The following is a 20425-nucleotide window of genomic DNA, read 5'->3' on the forward strand; positions in this document are numbered from 1 at the left end:
AAACTATTATCCATAAGAGTGTGTAAAGAATCATTGAGAGAGAGCATCAAAGTGAGTGGCGATTACTCCATTTATTTGCTTTTGGCTAAAAGTGCATACAAGACAACATGATCAAGCAAGCACACAGTTTCTTGAGTGCACTAGAAGCCAGCTTTTGACAAAAGAATATCATTTTTTTTGGTCCAAGCCTTCAAATTTTTGAGAGCTTGACGGCAGGGCAAGCTCTTACTTTGACATTTTCTTTTCCGCCATTGCCCTAGGGTTTAACACTACAAAAGTCTCATTTCCAAATAGTCCGATGGTGATGTTATTTATTAAATTATCACACTTACCAAAACACACCCCGAATTCCAAATACGAATTAGTCGGGTCAATTTTGGTACAAAATTCAGACTCAAAGCCAAGAAAGTCATTATAGCCATGCCGAAGTTTGGGAAAAAAAGCCTCCCTGTGTTCACGCCTCTCTTTAATCAATGATTAAGTCGATGAATTCTTTTGGCACAGCCTAACTCATGAACTTAGACAGTTCCTAGATCCCCCCCGAGGGATATTTAATTTCTGGTTTAGACATTGATTATGAGGGCTGCAGATCCTCATTACTTGAGCAATAATAGCTCACAGGCCCATTCAATTTGGTCTTATATCCAATGTCAAACCAACCAGTAGCCAAAGGGCTCGGCCTTAACCTGTATGAAACATGAAAACCCATTTATTGCTTTAAACCATTTATTTAGGTAGTGAATTACCTCTTGCAAAAAATATTAAAAAAAGAAGAAGGAATATTAGTGAAACTTGTTTATACAATATCTGATCGAGCATTATTGATAAAGATCCAACGGTAGGATGACGATCATGCATGTTGAAAGCCTATAGTGAGCTTGGAATCGCTTAACATGTGTTAAATTTCAGAGGAACAAACTAACGGCGCACTGCTAGCAACATCAATATTGTTCCCAACTTAACTACCTACATAACCCAGTAGGTGTGTGGAGTTGTTATCACAAAAGACATCGGTATCATTGGTATAGTTGAACCATTCATTATATGGTACATATATTGATTTTGTCAAGTTTTTAATATGGGACTTTATATTCTTCAACAACTTGTCCTTTGCCGAACCACGTGAACACCGAAACTCCCTTCGGCAAGGGACGAGGCATCTACCTTCAACATAAGGAAAGAGCACAGCTCCTCTTTAGCAAGTCACATGTCGTGTCGCTTTGACCAAGGCACTTGCAGTGCTGCTAAACATGAGGGACGCATGTCGTTATGACAAGTGATTCTACTAGTATGACATTGAAGAAATCACAAGAGGTGCCTCCCACTCCTTGCCTATAAATAGGCACGCACTCCAATGCACCAGATAATAGTTAATTTGTACGTGTATTGTTACTTTGTCGAATCAAACTCATCAAATCACATTTGTGCTAACTTAAGTAATGGAGTGCCTTCGGCCGGTACCACATTGATGCCAAAGTTCTTACCGTGCTTCTCTTTCCTACATATCTCCGCATCAACTGCCAAAGGATGTCCTTGACCGAAAGCAGACTTACTTCAATTTGGTTCCATTTTTGGATATCAACAAAACTGATGCTATAAAGAATAGGTAAGAGTAAAGCTAAGTGAACAGTATTTACTAATCTCATCCTTAACTTCATCTTAATTATTATCTGTTTCTGTTCATAGAGTTGTAACCCTATAAATACATCTACACCTGAATCGATCAAGCTTTCCCTAAAATTTTCCATTTGTATTAAGAATTCCTTATTTACTTGCTTCTATTAGAAATATAGTTACCAAAATGGACGGTAAACCTTGAAAGCATAAATATGTAGAAATTATCATAAGTACCTCATATGCCATGTGACATGTCAATGTAGTACGTCAAATTTACCTAAATTATAACATGTATACTATAACTAATACGCTATGCTGAATTTAGGGTATCGTTCCACATCGGCATGCATGTCACAATGGTATCGACACCACATTGGCATGTCACAGTGGTGTATGAGATAGACAGACGGTTTTCGATCTCTTGGGCAATGGTAGTTGTTTTTGGAATATATTGATGTACAGGGTAATATATGGCCAATTAGGAATTCGCACTCAAGCAAGTTGCTTCACACGAAAATAGCCAGCATGTTATTGTTTTCGATCTTTCAGCAGCAATCCAGCAAAGTAGCAAATTCAACCTTATGGGATCAACAGAATGTCTAGGATTTTTCTCCTGTTTCATTATTTTGTTTTCAATTTTTTTATAGTTATTTATTATTATTTATGAATATTTAAGAATTGTTCAAGAATATTGGACCTTTGTATGTTTTTTATTTAAGCAGAACTAAATGCAATTCATTATCCCTTTTTGTACTTGGAATTATAGTAGAGTAACATGCATTTGATACGCCAAGTTGATATAAGTATACAGATGGGAAAATGCAAATGTCTGCTCCCCCCTGCCATCCATTTCAATTTTCTTATCCGTCGCATCTCTGCTATTTTCAATCAATGTTTTATAAAGTTCTTCAACGATTTTCTTTCCATGAATGTTGGAAACTTAATACAAAACCCTATACCAAAGATATATACAGGTTAAGCAAGACGATCATTATCCGAATCGAGCTTATGGGGAAGTCATGGTGGCAATGTACAAATTACTGGAGGTTTTTCACCCAAGGTAGCCGAATAAGCAAAACGAGGTGTATGAATTTGTCTAGACAAAAGATATCATCGAAAACTTACAGCAACTTGCCAAACAAAGGCCGCCTGACATAATTATTGGCCCTAGTGGCAGGGTTATGACTGGTTTTAGATTCGACATATTTACTAATGCATTGTTGAAGTTGATGCTCATGAGGTGGCCATGGCGTGTCAACTTTAACTGATTAAAATATCAGAAAACATAAACCCTGCCTGATGAAGGTGCAGTAGGGTGCATCAACGTACAAGATTTGCAGTACTTTGTTGTGTTGATGCTTTCATTTGGACTGAAGAGGGACCTCATCAATGGCTAAAGTTCAATAATCCAGGAGATAGAGATGTACTACACCTTTTTATTCTTGTCACTTATCTATCTGTGATGTTGGTTTGTTTGGAATGCGCCTTTAATTAAAACTCTAAACAATATAAAAAGTACACGAGACTTGTCTTCTACTTTGATTTTAACTTATTCCTTGCCATTAACACCTAACTTGGTCATTTCATTTGGAAACAGACAATATCTCATGATCTAGTCATTGTAATCTTTTTATCTCTCTCTCTCTCTCTCTCTCTCTCTCTCTCTCTCTCTCTCTCTCTCTGTCTGTCTGTACATTAATTCCTTTGATGAAGCACTTTTCTAGCTTTGAGACATCACTCATCACAACAGCATGCAACAACAATAAACTTCTCATTGGCTAACTTATCCGCCTTTGTGAAGAAGGCTTATCCATGTTGCCCTAGTTTAATTGGCGAAGAAGTACACTTGCATATATCTTGACATGCAGCCTCCTGCCTTAGTTTGAAGTTTCTCCATTAATATTATTAAATGGAGATCCAGTGCTAAATGTTGGAGGCACCATGACTGAAGAAGAAACCTTGAACCTCTTACTCCTTGACCCCTCCTCACTATCATCATCACCAACACTAATCCTACTGCCCATCTGATTATCTGGGCTATCTATCCACCCCATAATTTGGTCCATAATGTTCCCTTCCCCAATTTCAGACCCTTCTGAGTCCACCCCAGCTTGCCTGAACCCGTGAGCCCACTCCGCACTGCAGTCTGAGATACTAGAGCTTTCCCAAGAGGAAGGCTCAGTACTAGTACTACCTTCTCCGTTATGAGGCACAATGATGCTAGGCTGCACCACTTTCTCGATATTCTTCATATCAATTGAAGGGTTTATTGGGTTTTGGTATTGGTATTTCCTGAAGTGGAAAATACTTGCAAAAGTGAAGTGATCACTCACCCTACTCTTGGATGACTTGTTATGATCACTACTCCTAGCCATGATGCTTTGGAGGTTCTTGCTTAACTTGGCCTTCAAGGAAGAGAAGCTAAGCCCCCCTGTGCCGCCATGTCTGCCATCAGACCCCGACATAAAGCCCCCATTGGAAACAGAAGAGACCAATGGACTTGAGTTGGGGTTCGTAGCAGGCCCAGGAGACACAAAGTTGGTACGTGCGTTTTCGCCACGTAGGGCTCTGGCAGCTTCATCATAAGCTCTTGCTGCTTCTTCAGGTGTGTCATAAGTGCCTAGCCATAGCCTCACACGTTGAGATGAGTCCTTGATCTCAGCTACCCATCTTCCTGACGGCCTTTGCCTAACCCCAACGTACCTTCGAAGTGCGGTTTTCGTAATTGATGGGGATTTGGTTACCATGGTTTTGTTGTTGGTGGGGCTGCTGGTTGCAGTTGTAGTTTTTGTGAATACTTCAGGTCCTGCCATTCACAATACAAATTTTTAGCTAGGGTTTCTAGCTAGGAGCTCGTGTAGTATTGGAGCTTTGATTAGGCTTTTCTCTAGAGTGGCATGTGAAAAATACATGGGGTTGGGTTGGCACTATATATAAGGTTTGCTCCAAGAATTGATGAATACTAGTTTATTATAGGCATATACCCATCTCTATTATTGTTTTGTCTTCACCTTCATCCCCTGTCCAATTTTATATTCTTAACCGTGTGCATGATTTACTTCCAACTTGCCTTAGCTTGGCTTAATAAGCGGGAGCTTGGCTAGCTAGCTGCTAAACACTTCAAAAGCCCTAATCCCTAATGATTAATGATTCAACAAAACACTAGATGTTTGTGGGATTAATAAACTCAAGCACCAAATTTCAGCAATATTGATCAGTGTCTAAGCAGTCTATCCGTTGAGTCCATTCTAACATATAGCATTCGATGAATCGATTCAAATTACATATAACACACGTATCACATTCAAATTCATAATTTAACACCAAAAATTTATTAAAATTTATAATTTTTGATATATATCACGCGGTGTATTAGATACACACAATAATTCTTCGCATGCATAAACGATGCTCTGTGTATGTATCAGTAGGTATAACAACAAATCTGAACCTGTGGCTTAATCTTTAGCCGAGCCAAACCTGCTTGACAAAAAAATGGAAAAATACGTAGACAATCGGACAGAAGAAAAGGCGGTCCGCGCTTGTCTGCTTGTAAATGAAGAACGGATTTGGAACGTCGGATTGGAATTTTAAAATCCGGCTGGTAAGTTGGTTTAAAACTTTATATATGTTGGATGATTAGTGATGACGCAAAGGAAACCCTCGGATTTTAGTACTTGGCGACTTGGAGATCCAATTATGGTGGGCCCCACCACTCCATACTTTGTCCTTTCTACTGTTTGTATTTTCCTTCCCAAAATACCCTTCACTTTCCACGTATTGATTGGTTTGCTTTGGGACCATTGATTTGTTTTCCAGTGAGATTAGTGGGTTAATTGGACCTAAGGTTTGTCTTAATCTTGAATCCGTGGCCCTTGGATAGTTGGGATTAGGACTATAGTCGTTTAAGTGCGGCCGTAGATTCCTATTATTTCATTCCTCTTTAGAGTGAAGTGGAGAAATTGGCAATTAGCATATCATCATTTTTTGTTTCTTCTCCTTTGCACATTACACATGCAAGAATGACACGTGGCACGTGCCATCTTAGCCAAATAATCCGAGGGTTGAGGATGGTTTTAAGTAGGGGAAAATATTTGTTGTATTCTCTCGTAAATATAAACTCCTATTTTCATGTCAATTATAATTTAATATGTATATAGAAAATTTTCTTTTTATAAATTATTTTTATACATGTGTCAATTAATTATGATTTATCGGAAGAAATAATGTCTCCTTACAGCGAAAGAAAGCAAGCAGTATTTTTAATTAAGAAGCTTATATTGTGGTTGGTATGAAACCTATGTTGAAGCGAACACGTTTCCTTAGCAGTAGAGAGTTGTACTTTCTAATCATCTAAGGTATTTAAATTGTCTGTTAATTGATGTTGTGTAGCAGATTCAATCATTCACAATTTTGCATATCGATGTTATCAACAAATGACTTGGTCACTCTCTGGATTGTAAGGAATGGAGTTTAGTTAAGCTTCAAGTTGACTGCTTTTGCTTCTTACTCACTATCCAACAATTTGCATTGTATTTGAGAAAATGACAACATCATTGGCAATTTGTCAATTTGGCATTGCATAAAAGCTAACATTGGGTTTTAATGCTATAACTAAAGTTTCCAAAGGCATAAAGACATATACCATGCCACTCTAGGGAGGGATAATATTATCATCTGTTGAGTGATATATGTATGATGATAGTAATGTCTTGCAAACTCTTCATGCATGAGAATTAGGGTTTTGGTCAAAGCATAAGATAATTTCAGTCAATCCAATTGAGACTTTAAAGAGTAGGCCAGTACAATAAAACCGCTTAAGCTAGTCATGTAGGTTCTATTTGGATGGAAGGATTCTAAATTTATGGATTTATATGAAATTATAAGATAAAACTGTTTGTATAAACTATTATAATCCATGTATGCCAGGATTTGGATAAGAAAGAAATGAAGAAAATAACAGGGCCAGAGCCACAGGAATATTTGAAATTGATTAGAAATTTGAAATAACAAGTGGACACATATACATGTCTTAGTGTCGTGCCAACATGGACACATATACGAGTCTTAGGGTCGTCGCCACGGGGGTAAAAAGTGGGCTTGCTTGCTCAAGGTGGCAAGTCCCACATCATACGTTTTATGTGGAACTTGGAAATGATATTTTTCTTGGGCTCAAATTGTGAATTTGAGATCATAGAATGAAAGTGCATCTTACAAAGAGTTCATAGCAAGTTTATGATGATTTTTTGCTAAATTTTGGGTGTCGAGCCAAGGGAAATTCGAGAATCCTAAGCGGCCGAATCCAATTGAGAGGCCTCAAATACTCGATTTAGGGACTAGAGTGTGGTACATATGTGGTGATGTAGAATTGGTGAATGAGAAATGAGGACAAAAATAAAAAAAATGAAAACAGAATCTAAAAAATGAATATTTTAAAGCTATTTTCAAAAACCACCGTTATTTTGAAAACTAGTTTCCGTTTTCAACTATTATGAAAAATGCTTTCATTTTTCCGTTGTCAAAAAACGAAAATTTTATCCAACGATCAGTTTTTAAAGTTTTCCCTTTTCTTTTTTGTTTGTTTAAATCTTACTTTCTTTTTTCCTGTTCGTTTTTGTGGTACTCAAAATTTTAAAGCATTTTTTTTAAAGTTGATTTTGTTTACTTTTAACTTTCTCTTTTGCTTTTGTTTTTGGGTAATGATTTCCCCACTCCAATTTTATCCACTTACACTCTTTTTTAGTTATAAAATGAAGTGTAAGTGGATAAAATTGGAGTGGGTAAATCACCACTCTTATTTTTTTAACACTAAGTTTCTTGAAGATGAGTCATCTCGGATTCTCGGGTAATATAAATGAAAAGTTGAGAGGCCCAAGCCCAATAGGAGCATGGCTTGCGGTATTTCTTATTGCCACGAAGAGGTGAATTGATAGGACAAAAAGGCCCTTAGGTGATGCCTTATCTTTTAACTGTTGAATCAGACTAATCAATTTGATCCAATAGCTAACCAATTTGATCCAATAATTAAAAGATAAGATCTCACCTAAGAGCCATATATAAAGTCCTCACTGTAGAATTCTTAAAAACAGGGAGACCACGGTTTTTTAATTAAGAGAAGATGTCCTGCAAAAAAAAAAAAAAAAAGTATTAGAAGATGATACCCAATAGTCCTCCCCATCTAATATGTCGAAGCCCAGTAATAAGGCCACTAGGCCCACTAGACCCATGAAGTTTTATTCATGCACTATAGTAATTGGGTTTTGGGTTACATGATCTTTTTGTTACGATCCATTTATTTCCTTCTTCGATTCTCAACATTAATGGACTCATTTTTACAAATGTAACCTATACAATTCTTACAACTCACATTTGATGCATCAAAAATACCACAAAAGGTTTAAATCTTTTATAATGCTATACAATCGAATTCTTTTCCTAATTGTCTTTTTGCTAACTTTCTCACATGAAATAGGCCTTACATGGGTCACATGATATGAGCTCTAAATGGATTCCACAATATCATAAATCTTATTACGTGTGAGAGAGTTGAAAACAACTAGGAATTTGTAACTTAAGTGATGAATTAAGAGGAGATATTATTATTATTATTATTTTGAGGAGTTATTCAAATTCTTAATTTTTCTAATGTGGGACATTTTTAATGAGGAGAAAAACTTATATCGGGGATACCACCATGACGCTATCCCGAGCCAATCACCCATTGTCTTATGTTTTAACTTTCCAACATGACAATGCGTGATTGGCTTGGAATACAGCCACAATAACATCTCCGTTACATGTAAGTTCTTTTACATGATGAGAGAGTTCGAGCCCTCCAACCTAAAACTAAAATAAAAATAAGAACAAACGGTTGAGATTGGAGAGTGAAGAGTACTAGAGAGTGAGGTTGAAAGGTCCATGTTGATGAATGTGTATTTTACCTAACAAAAAAGGGTAAAAAGAATAAACAATGAGAACAAACATGTAGAACAAGAAAATTTACAGCGTTTTGTTTGGGCTGGTCAATTATTGTACATAAATTAAAGAGGCTACTTGCCCTAGTGGCCACTATTAAAAATGGTACAGATCAATATCCAGTCTCAAGAAACAGCTATCAACAGCCACATCCTATCAATTATTTATCAATGGAAAAAAAAAAAAAAAAAACAGAAGAAGAAGAAGCTCTGTACATGAAGGTGAAAGAATATAGATTCGATTTCCCAAGTCCAAGTCCAACATTCAACCGCACACGTCGCCGAAAACCCCAGTCAGCCAGCACGTGCGGCCTCATTGCCCCATGATTATTATATACTTAGCGAACAGCATCCACAAATTATTACAATAATTACTCCCGCACAATAATTAAAGAATGTAAAAGGAAGAATATAAAGCAATGTTTAAGATGGCTATTAGTGTATTATTACTAGTCCTACTTTTATTATTGTGTGCTTCAAATCCACGAGTCCTTGTTCACATCTCCAAACACATTAACAAGGCTCATGCTGAAGATGCTATTTGGCTCCTTACATGTAAAGAGTCATTCCTTCCGTACAGACTAATCACAGTCTGGCATATATATGCAAATGTAACAAAGAAAAGTTTATACGCACATGTCAAAGGAGAATAACTCCTTACGCGTAAAGAGCCAAATATTTTTTAGAAGGGAAGTTATCCCATATCTTTTTAATCATTGATTAACAAAAACAAACAGTGTTTTTCGTCTCTAAGATACCGATTATTCTGTATTAATTAACTATTGGATGAGTCAGTCAAAGCAACCAAAAAAAAAAGGTAAGAGGTGGGTGTGGCCGACATAAACTTGGTTGTAGGCCAAAAGAGAAAGAGAGGGAAACAAGGATGGAGACTGAAGTTCAAAGAAACAAGGGGAAAGGGTCCCCCCCAACAGCCCTACAAGTCTTTTAAAGGGGATAAAGAAAAGGTAAATGTAGATGGATGATCATTTGCAGAATTTGACTAGTATTTCTTGCATTTTAAAACGTAGCCTTTTCAGGTAGTGTCATGTGCTGCTGAGTGGTGAGGTGGTGGTGGCCTTCAATTTTGAAGACAAAGTTTTTGGTAGACATGCATGCAGATGCAGTACAAAGGGGTTTGGTGCCCTTTCACTTATTTTTTTAATTTGCAACGTTTTTCTTGTACATTACAAAACTTTTAAATCACTAATATTCGGGTTGGGTCCACTTTTCTATATGCTAGCTAGAGCTAGCTAGCTCTCATCACTGAGATTCTTCTCTTTTCTTTTGTGTTTTTTTTTCCCTTTTAATCAAAGGGCCATCCAGTACTAGAGACAATCATGGTATATTAGTTTTGGCTTGATTGCAAAGTACTGGATTTCCTCCATTAATTTTGTAGAAGAGTTTCTAGAATTCAATAAAATGCATAGTGAATTAATTTCTCAACGAAGTCTAGTCCAATGGAAAAGAGTCTCGACTTGCAATCTCAGGTTCGAATTCTTATAGTACCTTTGGTAGTGTGCATGTGTTAGAAACCTACTTCCCCTAGTAGTTCTTTTATATAAAGAATTCTAAGATTGCATTCATAATTCAACCAAAAAAGCCACTAGCCATGAAGAGCCAATACAAACTAGTCACAAAGGACCATTATAATAACTGAGTGATCTAACATCAAAGTTAAGACAATCTAGGGCTCCTTCACTAACGATCAAGCAGAATTGAAGAAACTTTGGCATAGGCCCCAACTAAGAGAGAAAACTCATAATAATTAAAAATAGATAAAGTTTGAAAAAAAACCAAACCATAACAGTACAAATAAAACTCTCACAAAAGAGAGAAAACTCTCACAAGTGAGAGGTGAAAAGCTCTCACAAGTGAGAGGTGAAAACTCTCACAAGTGAGAGGTGAAAAGCTCTCACAAAATAAGAGGTGAAAACTACATAGAAAACTCAAAGTGTCTCTGTGACTTATTCCAAACATAAAGCAACCGCAAAAAGGATGGTGGTAAAGATCCAACCCCGAAACACAGCTGGAAATTCGATACCGAAACGCATCCGCAATTTTATTTGGAGGAGAGTTTAAAGAAACATTCAAATTCAGTTCGGCAGTTTACCTAAACATCTTGCTTTTTTTGACCGTGCTGCTCTTTAAAAATATTTCTTAACTATAGCTACATTTAATATCTCATAGTTCTGGGTGTTGCTTTCTGTAATTTAACAACCTTATATATAGGTTTCAAATAGCATATTAATAATATATAGCTCGAGTCCTAGAGGTAGCTTACTTCAAGGAGTTTAAAAAATCAACGGCATCTCCGAGAGTTACTCAAAGTATTTGATTTGAGTTTAATATGCACGAGCGTGACAGCATGAATAAGTCACGGGGGACCACATTTTCAGACCCAATAAGTTTATTTGTACCACGCTTGGTACCATATTTTTACATTTATTAGAAATGTAATATACAATATGATACGTTCACGTTAATTCGCTAATAATTTAGCTTAACTTCTCAATTACATATATATTTCGCTCAAAAAAATTACGTCAATGTTTATTACGACAAATAACACATCAACCATCACACCATATTAATTAGATGACAACATGATTCTTTCTCTGATAAGTATAGAAGAAGAATTACTACGACAACATGTTATGCTGCTGTCAAGAGGCAACTATCCCTCCCTATTGATAGGTATTGCCTATAAAACTACTCACTAGCTAGCCCGACACAACACTTCAATTTGTCGAAACTCATACATCAAAAAAGAAAAAAAAAATTATTTGATTGACACAACATTTGAATCATTCCCGACAACTTTCTTCCTTAACTTTTGTTTTGCAGATTGCAAGACAAATATCTTAATCAATATGTTTGACCAATATTTCGGCCAATCCTAGACAATAGTTTGGGTGTCATGATCATAGACTTAGCTGAAATTGTACATATTGGACCATTGTGACGCCCAGCTTCCTATACTATTCATACAATGCAAATTTTTTTAATCGATACATATATCCAGAAGCTATACAACATTCAATTGTTGCATTAGGTGAAGCCGCAAGGCAAATTCGGCACACAATCGTATAATCCAAGATGACGCCATTAGGTCCAATAATGCGATAGAGTTTTAGTTATTATATTCTCCAATGGCCTGAAACTAATTGTTCATTCAGAATTTAATTGGGGTGGTTTTGGGAAGGAAAAGCCATGACCATTGACGAATCTTGGCTAGAAATAATTCCAATTCTCGTTTTGCCCTTTATCGTTATAATTTTTTGGAAATCTTATGCATGCATCATATTATGTTCCACTTTTGATTTTATGATTTTATTAGATATGTAACATGTTATGTTGTTAAACTATCGAAATGTTATATTGATATCGATAATTACGAAACTATTACCAGACATAATTCGAACCTCCCTCTCTGAATTAGGGCTAAGTCTAGTTTTTAAGCAGTAGTGATTTATATATTCTGCACCTTAAAGTAATGCATCTCATGCACACTTGAACGAGTTTATGTGTGTATGCATATGTATGGTCAAACCTCAACATAATGGTCAAAGATGGGGGGAGCTAGGTGGTTCAAAGATCTAATGGGCGCCGAAAGATGCAAAGGAAAGGACTGCATGCCATCATCTTATAAGAGACAAGAAAAGACAGGATTCTTTATATTTGGGAGCTGATCAACCAAAAAGCTCACCCCAAAACATGCAAGATGGGTTTTGTTCTTGTCCTCTTGCATATTATTATCATCTTGTTAAAGTCTGTTATCTTAATTTTGGCTTTCTCACTTTTTGGTCAAGCCATTCTTGCCCAACAGTCTTTACGACTCAAAAGAGTGGAACGCCTTTTTTGCATATACAAGAGAATTTTAGGCAAAAGTAAAGCTACCAAGAATCAATCTAATTGAGTATTTATTGTTACTTTTCCAGAATTATTTGTATTGATATGAGTTGCTAAAGTATATAATAAAGTCATTTTATCCTAACCAAAACCTCCCTAAACTTTTATAAGTATTGATAATTTAGTACGAGCATGTACTCTCTGTGGGGTCAGTTTCATATATATATATATATATATATATATTGGAAACATTTTCCTTTTCTATTTTGTTCTTGTCAATTTTTGGACTAATAGTTCATGTAAACTTCGAATTCCAGTATTTCATCGTGAACGACATACAATCGACGATGTTTATGTTGTTATGTTGTCAAACTAGGAATTTAACGATGGAAGAAGTTGATTCTTATCAAAATATTTAATATTAAATATCACAAGAGAACACTAAGAAGCATGTTCTACAGTTTACTTCACTGTTTTATTTGAGAGGAGCGGGACTCCTAAAGTTTGGCCTCACAATTATTCATTATCCCTTTTTGATATGAGAGGAAACTTCCCTATTCCCGTTTTATTGTCCTATTTTTTCTATCTCTCTCCTCATGTTACTTAAGAGAGAATAAAACAGAAATAGAGAAGTATTTCTCCTTTGAGTTGCGCTCCCAGACTGGATTTATTCTCCTCCAAAATATTACGAGAAAATAGATGCATGGTTGCTACCAAAAATATTACGAGAAATGAACATAATTCATACAAAAGAAACTTTTGAAATAGATATTTCTTGGTCATTCAAAATTTTTTTTCACATGGAAAACTTGTGGCAGTAACAAGCAAGAACAAAGGATTCCAAAAGGATTTCTTTTTCATTATACCCATATATAGAATCATGTCAGTAGAAAGAAAAAGAAAAAGCTAAAAGAACAAAAAGAAAAAAAAATACAAAAAAGAAAAGGTAAGAAGCACCATCTCAACAAAAGAAGTAGAGTTAGTACAGTGTGAGCTGAGCTCTCCTGTGTCAAATTATGACCTATGCCTGTCAGTCCACCTCATCTCTAATTCAACTAAAGTTTTTTTGACCCCCACATGTGCATGCAAACCACAAACATTGTCTTCTTCCTTTTGTTCTTCCTTCACTTTCCATAGTTTTTGCAGAGGTCCTCATCTTCATCTCCTCATGTGATCTCAGCTGCTAAAATTTATTCCATGCCAAAAATTGGTGTCTGAAAGAGATTGGTCTTTGCATGGGTCTGAAATGTGTGAAGACTTGGCCCAATCCAGCTTCCATAACCAGAAGAAGTTTCAAATCCGCTGTTGCTATTTAAAGCAATAGGTGTAGCAAATGGGATTGAATTTGTACCACTTGTACTTTGGTCTTGTTGTTGTTGTTGACCATGGGCATTGTAATTACCAAAGTACCCGTTGTTGGTTTCAGAGGGAGAAGTGCTAGAGGTGGCTGAGACTGAGAAGTCCATGTTGAAGGGTATTTGTGAGGAATTGTTGCCATAGGGCACATTAGTCGTACAAGATTGGAACAAGGATGATGGTGAAACTGAGACAGTGCTAGGGTTCTTGGCATTGTGGTGGTACCCGAAAATGTTGGACCAGTAATCTGTTGATGGGTCTTGTTTGATGGGAATTGCGAAGCTTAGTGTGGAGGAACTAGGCTGCTGAGATGCGAAGGTGACAGAGGATGCAGAGGAGAGATCTCGATCATCCGCTGAACGGTTACCTTCGATGCTCTTGCTATCGGAGTCCGACGAGTTCTTGGATTTTCCGGACATTCCTCCTATGGGAAGGTTGCTGTTAGCAATGCTCTTCACGTCGTAGCGGGTCATGTCAAAGTTGGTCACGGCATTTAGGCCTCTGAACTTGATGGCAGCAATGTCATAGGCCTCGGCAGCTTCCTCTTGGGTGCCTGTTGAAAGCAAAATTAAGGTCTTTATTAGTTAACAACACAAAGTCTTGATTGTGAAATTTTTAAAAGGAAAAAGTGAAGGGACTTACTGAAAGTGCCAAGGTAGAGGTCTTTGTTGCCTGCAACCCTTCCTATTCTTGCCTGCCATCTACCATGTTGATGGTGCCTGAAATAAAAAAAAAATTGGATTTTAATTAGACGATATATATATATATATATATATTAATGTCAACAAAAGGTGAACTACAAACCTTGTGACCCCCCTGTAAATAGAAGCTCCTCTAGAAAATCCACTACTTTTCCTGCAAAATTTAAAAAAAACAACAAAAAAATCTCTAAAAACCCAGCAACAAGAAAAAGTATTAATTTATATATAAATTTTTTTTAAAAAGTAATCGACAACATGTAAATATTTATTATTTACCTTCGAAGAGAAGCGACAAATTCCTGCCTAGTCATGTTCTTCATCTCATTCAATTCCTTCTCATAGTTAGAAACCTTCGAAATTGATGACACAGTTAGATCATAGCTTTTCAAGAAAAAAAACAAAACAAAAAAAATCCTAAACTCAAAGATATTATTGCATGCCGGCCGCTGATCTCACCGGAAAGTTTGTGGTTGTAGTCGGACCCCAGTATTTGAGAGCTGCCAGATCGTAGGCTCTTGCTGCCTTTTCTTCTTTATCATATCCACCTATAAATATTATTACAAAACAATTTCAATAAGTATTTATTTAATTTAATTACTTTTTCATAAATAAGAATCTGAGCCATGATTTGGTGCATTCGTGCGAAGAATATTTTCTGATACAGTGACCAAAATCTAGAGTGAATCTATCTAATCCAAGTAAAACTTGATCATGATCCATCCTTGTACTTGAAAATAATGATTTTAATTAATAATGGGCAAATAGTTATATAGAAAAGGCCACCAGTAAAAACTCACCCAAATAAACTGCAGAGAAGTTGATGATGATGATGATGATGATGATGATTAAAGCATATCCATAGCAGCAATCATTTGCGTCATGTACATGCCACAAAAAAGCAAACCCACATCAGAATCTTCACCACTCATGAAATTAAACACAATGTGCACGATAGCAGAGCTAGCTGCTTTGTGCCTAGTGTGCGCCTTAGGTGTCACAGGCCAGAAGATCTAATCTCAATCTGAGGCCTGAGCCCTTCTCTGCTCATTTGCTCTGAATGATCGGGACTGTTGCCAGAGCTAGACCCAGTAATGGATCCAGTGGACCCATTGGATTTAAAGCAACTATCGTACCCCTTAGGCGCACGTTAGAATCAAACAGGGGCGAAGAACCTTAAAACCCTAGGAAGATTGGTCCATGGTGAGAAAAATAAAAAATGAAGAAAATGGAAATTACCTTGTCTGCCTTTCCTACTTTGTCCTTCTCTTCTGCAACTGTTATCCCACAGATGCGCTTCATATCTTCCTGTCCACCTGTGCCTAAAAATTCAAACCCACCACCACCAACCCCAAAACAAAAATTATCAATAACAATAATAATAAGCAAATATTCTCAAAAATAATTATAGATACATAAAAATTCATAACGATATCAACTTGTAGTTGTAGCTGAGGCGATTAAGAGCAGTTATTTCCTTTTTACCTTGTTACGCCGCGGTAAATGGAGGTGCGTTGGCCGAAGGTGTCGGCTGTTTTTTTCGGGGTGAGTTCGGATGAGGCGAGAGGGACCAGGTTTTGGGGTTTGGTTGTTTGGACACTGGTGGCGGAGGCGGTGGCGGGGGTGGAGAAACCGCGGAGGAAACTAGCGGCTATGGTTTTGAGTTCGGAGTCGTAAATCTCGTTTTCGGACAAAGCAAGAGGAGCAGTTTGTTGGTGATTGTGGTGGTGATCAGCAGCAGCAGTAGTACCAGAGAAGTGAGCGAGGGAGGTCGGTGTGGCGGTGGAGCCGCCGAGAAAGTCCTCGAGCTTGGGGCCGCCAACGCCGGAGCTGAAGATTGAGAGGTCGGTTGGAGGAGGAGGAGTTGCACCGCCAGGGTTTGAGTGATCTTGTTGTTGATGAGCTGCAAGAGCAAGAACATAAAAAATAGTTGATGTTAAGTTAAAATAGATTTGGGTTCATTTAATTAGAAAAAATAGATTAGTAATTATTTAAGAGAGAGAGAGATTTTTGGGGACCTGAAGTGTGAGAGGGGGAGGAGGCGAAGGCCTCGAAGAGGGAGAGATCATGGGAAGGGTGACGGTGATGAGAGTGGTTGGAAAGAGAGAAGCCGAGGAGCCAGTTCTGAGGAGAAGAATCCATGTTTTTTTAGTGTTCCAATTTGTTTTGATGACGGTGATGATGGTGGAAAGAGATGTATGTGTTGGGTTGTGGGTTTTCTTTGTCTTTGGAAATAGAGCAAAATATTCAGAGACGTGTGGTTTTTTTCTTTCACAGAAACAGAAAGATAGAGCGTGAATGTCAAAGTTATAAGGTAAATGGGAAGGGTTCAGTTTGCGTTGAGACACATATATTGAGGAGGTGATATTAGCAGAAGACTTAAAGACTAGAAGTAGTAGTAGAAGTTTGATGGGGTGAATGAAGAAAGAGATGAATGAATGAATGAAATAAAAGAGGGAGGAGGAGAGAGAGTGATGTTTAGGGTTGCACGAGGATCGAGATTCTTTTGTTTTATGAGTAAGGGGAGATTAAATAGTAGAATAAATGGCGAGAGAGAGAGAAAGAGAGAGGGAACAAAGAAAGCAAAGTGGAAGCTTTTGATGGGATGACTGGGCGGTGTGTGTCTATATTTCTCTCTCTTCTCATATCATCTTCTCTTCTCTTTTGGGTCTGTTGACCGAAGAAAGCCATTACTTTATTACATGATTTTTGAGAGAGAGAGAGAGGGAGGAGAGAGACAGAGAGAGGGTATGTGATGTGTATGAATGTGGGGAAGCAAGAGGGAGAGAAAAGAAACACCGTGACCCATAATAGTAGAGGACACTCGTAAATAAAATCATTTCGGATCCTCCCTTCCTTTGCCGCGTGTCATTTCTTTTTGTCCCTCCCTCCCTCTGTAAAAATATACCTCCTCTCTTCCTCATCCTCTTCATTTGCTTAACACTGAAGCCTCATGCCAGGACAACTCGCACCTCTCGGGCGCCCTTCCATTTTTAACCACATCTATAATTTTGGGGCTGCCATGTGTCAAACATCACGCCAGTTGCCCTTCAGTCTTGTTCTGGCCTCATCAGCCCATTTTAAGGCTTTTGTTATGTATTTGAACATTTTGCTTCTTGGCAACCATGTTAAAAGAGAATCTTATAGAAAATATATCATTAGGAAATTTCATATCAATGAAGGCCTTTATCCACTCTTAACAATTTGATATACATGTTGAAAATGCTGTTTTTGAAGGAAGTTGAGGTTCCATTTCAAAATTAATTGGCAATAGGGGAAGTAACCCAACTCATTATAAGTCCTTGTTAGGTTTCTCAACTCTCCAATGTGGGACTCTTTACCTTCACATTCTCACGCGTCCCGCACGTGTGGAAAATTTTCAAACCTAGCATGTGGACAACATATATTAGATGACGTGGAGCACGTGTGGCCGTTGGGCTTTCACACGTGGACTAACCTGCTCTGATATCATGAAGGAAGTTAAGATTCCACCTCAAAACCAATTGGTAATGGGAGGAGTAACCCAACTCCTTATAAGCAATTGCTAGATTTCTCAACTTTCTAATGTGGAACTCTTTACCTTCACATTCTCACACTTTGTGTTGCCTTAATTGAAACGATCCAAACTTTTACTCACAGAACATAAGAAGAGAGGCAGTGAACGTGACCAAGATGCGAGTGGGGAATGTCAGTATAGATCGGCATATTGCTTGCTACGTGACCTTATTAGCATCCAAACAATTCAGAGAGAGAGAGAGAGAGAAAGAGAGAGGCGGGGAGAGACGGTGGGAGTGGTGGCATTGTCTGCGAGAGGATAGATTTGGTAATGGCATCCACATGCGTGCATGTCATCTCAACGACACGTGTACACTACAAAATAATATCAATTATTTATAAATGTGATGCGTACGTGTCATGCTGCATGCATGAAAACCAAAATGAAATCGGATTGTGAATATTAATTCATATCTTTACTATGAGTCTTTATTATGACAAGCAATTATAGAGCAAGCAAGAGCAGGGTATGTGGTACCTGAAGCTGCTGCTATACATGCAGCATGATGCATTATCACTCAACTTAATATGGTCTTCAAATTATTATTGGGATCTCCTTGGTGGTGTTTGAGGCCATACTCTCTCTCTCTCTCTCTCTCTCTCTCTCTCTCTCTCTCACTATTATTTATATAATTGTATTCTTCCTATATAGCTACCTAGATTGTCAAATTCTAACATGGGGTTTCATTAGTCATGTTGCTAGATGTAAATTTGGATCATTGATGTAGTAGGTGATGCATGTTTTAGATTCACAGTTTGGTAATATTACAGTTCCTTTTATAGCAATTTTTAGAGATAATTTTACTTTGATACGATTAGCATTAACGAATTTCTTATGTAATGTGACCCAATACAAAGAGGTAATTATATAAGGTTTTAAAAGGGTACATACACACAAATTAATGAGAATAATTTACATTGTCACATATAATTGGTCTAGTATCATATATTAAAAATTGCTTTCATTTCTAGAAGATATGTATTGATGTGATGATTTCTTTTTTCTTGGATAAGAGAGTACACGATTCAAAAAGTTATAAGATCTTGTGATATTCTAATTGTAGCCTCTAGGGTATTGTATAACATGCGGAAGAAAAGTTGAAGTATGTTGCTTTTGGACCAAAGTTTATTGGATGTGTGTTACATACCTCACATGTGGCAATTAACTACAGAAAAGTTCAATACATATTTACCACAACTTAATCGTTACTTTAATGTGATAACACAAGCATTATTTAATCACTTGAAACTTAGTCATTGGAATTAAGTTATTCTCTCACTATTTGCATCAAGGAAACAACAATCCATGAAATCTCAAATCTTTCTTGCATAATGTTCTATTATTTCTTCTCTCTCTCAAATGCCACCTCTTTTTCAGGGGAGAGAAACTCTCATGCAATGGGAATAGCACTTTTTGCTATCCGCTGCTAATAACGTATGACATGTAGGATAACTTTTTCACATATCATTATATTATTAGTTGAGAATAACAAAATAATGATATTCCATTATAGGTAAGTTTTTCTGCTTCCGGAGGCTGTGGCCACATGCCCTCAACTGTTAAATATATTTTTTTGTCTGGCCTAGTGTTAAATATATAGCCCTAAGGCATAGTTAGTGAGGGACAAGACCAAGTTGACCAACCACCCAATCGAAGCTGCGGGACAAAGCAAAATCCACATGAATGAGAAAGTAATTAAAGAAAGAAAAGATTAGGTACATATTGCAAGGTGGGCAGACAAGGGGCAGACCTCAAAACCCGGATAAGAGCTAAAACTGCTTTTACACTAAGCAACCCCCCACAAGTGTACAAAAGGGTGCAATGCAAGTGAACGAGTATTGAAGCCTCGAAACTCCTGCCATTATATTACGATATTTTTGAAGTTTTGAACTCAATCTGAAATCAATTAGTTAAAAAATTAGATCACATTGAATTCGCTTATTAAACAAAAGTGATGGAAACATTGCATAATCTTTTGTAAAGATGAAATGACTCATCTTGGTATATTATGATGTTTTCTACATATTAAAAGAATATATGAAAAATAAAATAATAATAGTAATAATAAAAGAAGAGAAAGCAGAGATTGGCAGAGAGTTCGGCTGAATTTGCATTTGTTTTTTCTTTCTTTATAGTAAAAGCTGAAGAAAAAAAATATTGGTATGAAATTGGCTGGCTTTCATAATTGAAACCCCAAATTTTGTCCACGGTCAAACTATGTTTAAATTAAAGTAATTAATAAAGCAATGTGCATGGTGGGTTTGTGGTCAGAGAAACGAATCATTCCTCACGTTCGCTCCCCATTTCTTTATTATTACTTCATGATCACATCTCACATGACATCTTTTTCTTCTTTTTGTTTCTTATTTGCAAAT

At 37.0% G+C, this 20425-nt stretch overlaps 2 protein-coding genes across 2 annotated transcripts; both read right to left on the reverse strand.

Moving 5' to 3' along the window:
* Positions 1 to 3494: 3494 nt before the first annotated feature.
* LOC103323563 (uncharacterized) lies at positions 3495 to 4430 on the reverse strand. The gene is made up of 2 exons (XM_089044532.1): positions 3951 to 4430; positions 3495 to 3863 (listed from the first exon to the last, which is right to left on the reverse strand). Exons 1-2 carry the CDS (start codon positions 4428 to 4430, stop codon positions 3495 to 3497), a joined length of 849 nt encoding a protein of 282 aa, XP_088900658.1.
* An 8848-nt stretch (positions 4431 to 13278) lies between these two features.
* On the reverse strand, positions 13279 to 16993 carry AIL5 (AINTEGUMENTA-like 5). The gene is made up of 9 exons (XM_016791837.2): positions 16513 to 16993; positions 15980 to 16397; positions 15734 to 15816; positions 15295 to 15303; positions 14954 to 15042; positions 14774 to 14847; positions 14601 to 14651; positions 14439 to 14515; positions 13279 to 14349 (listed from the first exon to the last, which is right to left on the reverse strand). The coding sequence occupies exons 1-9, from the start codon at positions 16634 to 16636 to the stop codon at positions 13631 to 13633; spliced, it is 1644 nt and encodes a 547-aa protein (XP_016647323.2). The 5' UTR covers positions 16637 to 16993; the 3' UTR covers positions 13279 to 13630.
* Positions 16994 to 20425: the final 3432 nt, after the last annotated feature.

The sequence above is a fragment of the Prunus mume genome, linkage group LG2 (assembly GCF_029339155.1).
Source record: "Prunus mume cultivar Tortuosa linkage group LG2, ASM2933915v1, whole genome shotgun sequence".
NCBI lineage: Eukaryota > Viridiplantae > Streptophyta > Magnoliopsida > Rosales > Rosaceae > Prunus > Prunus mume.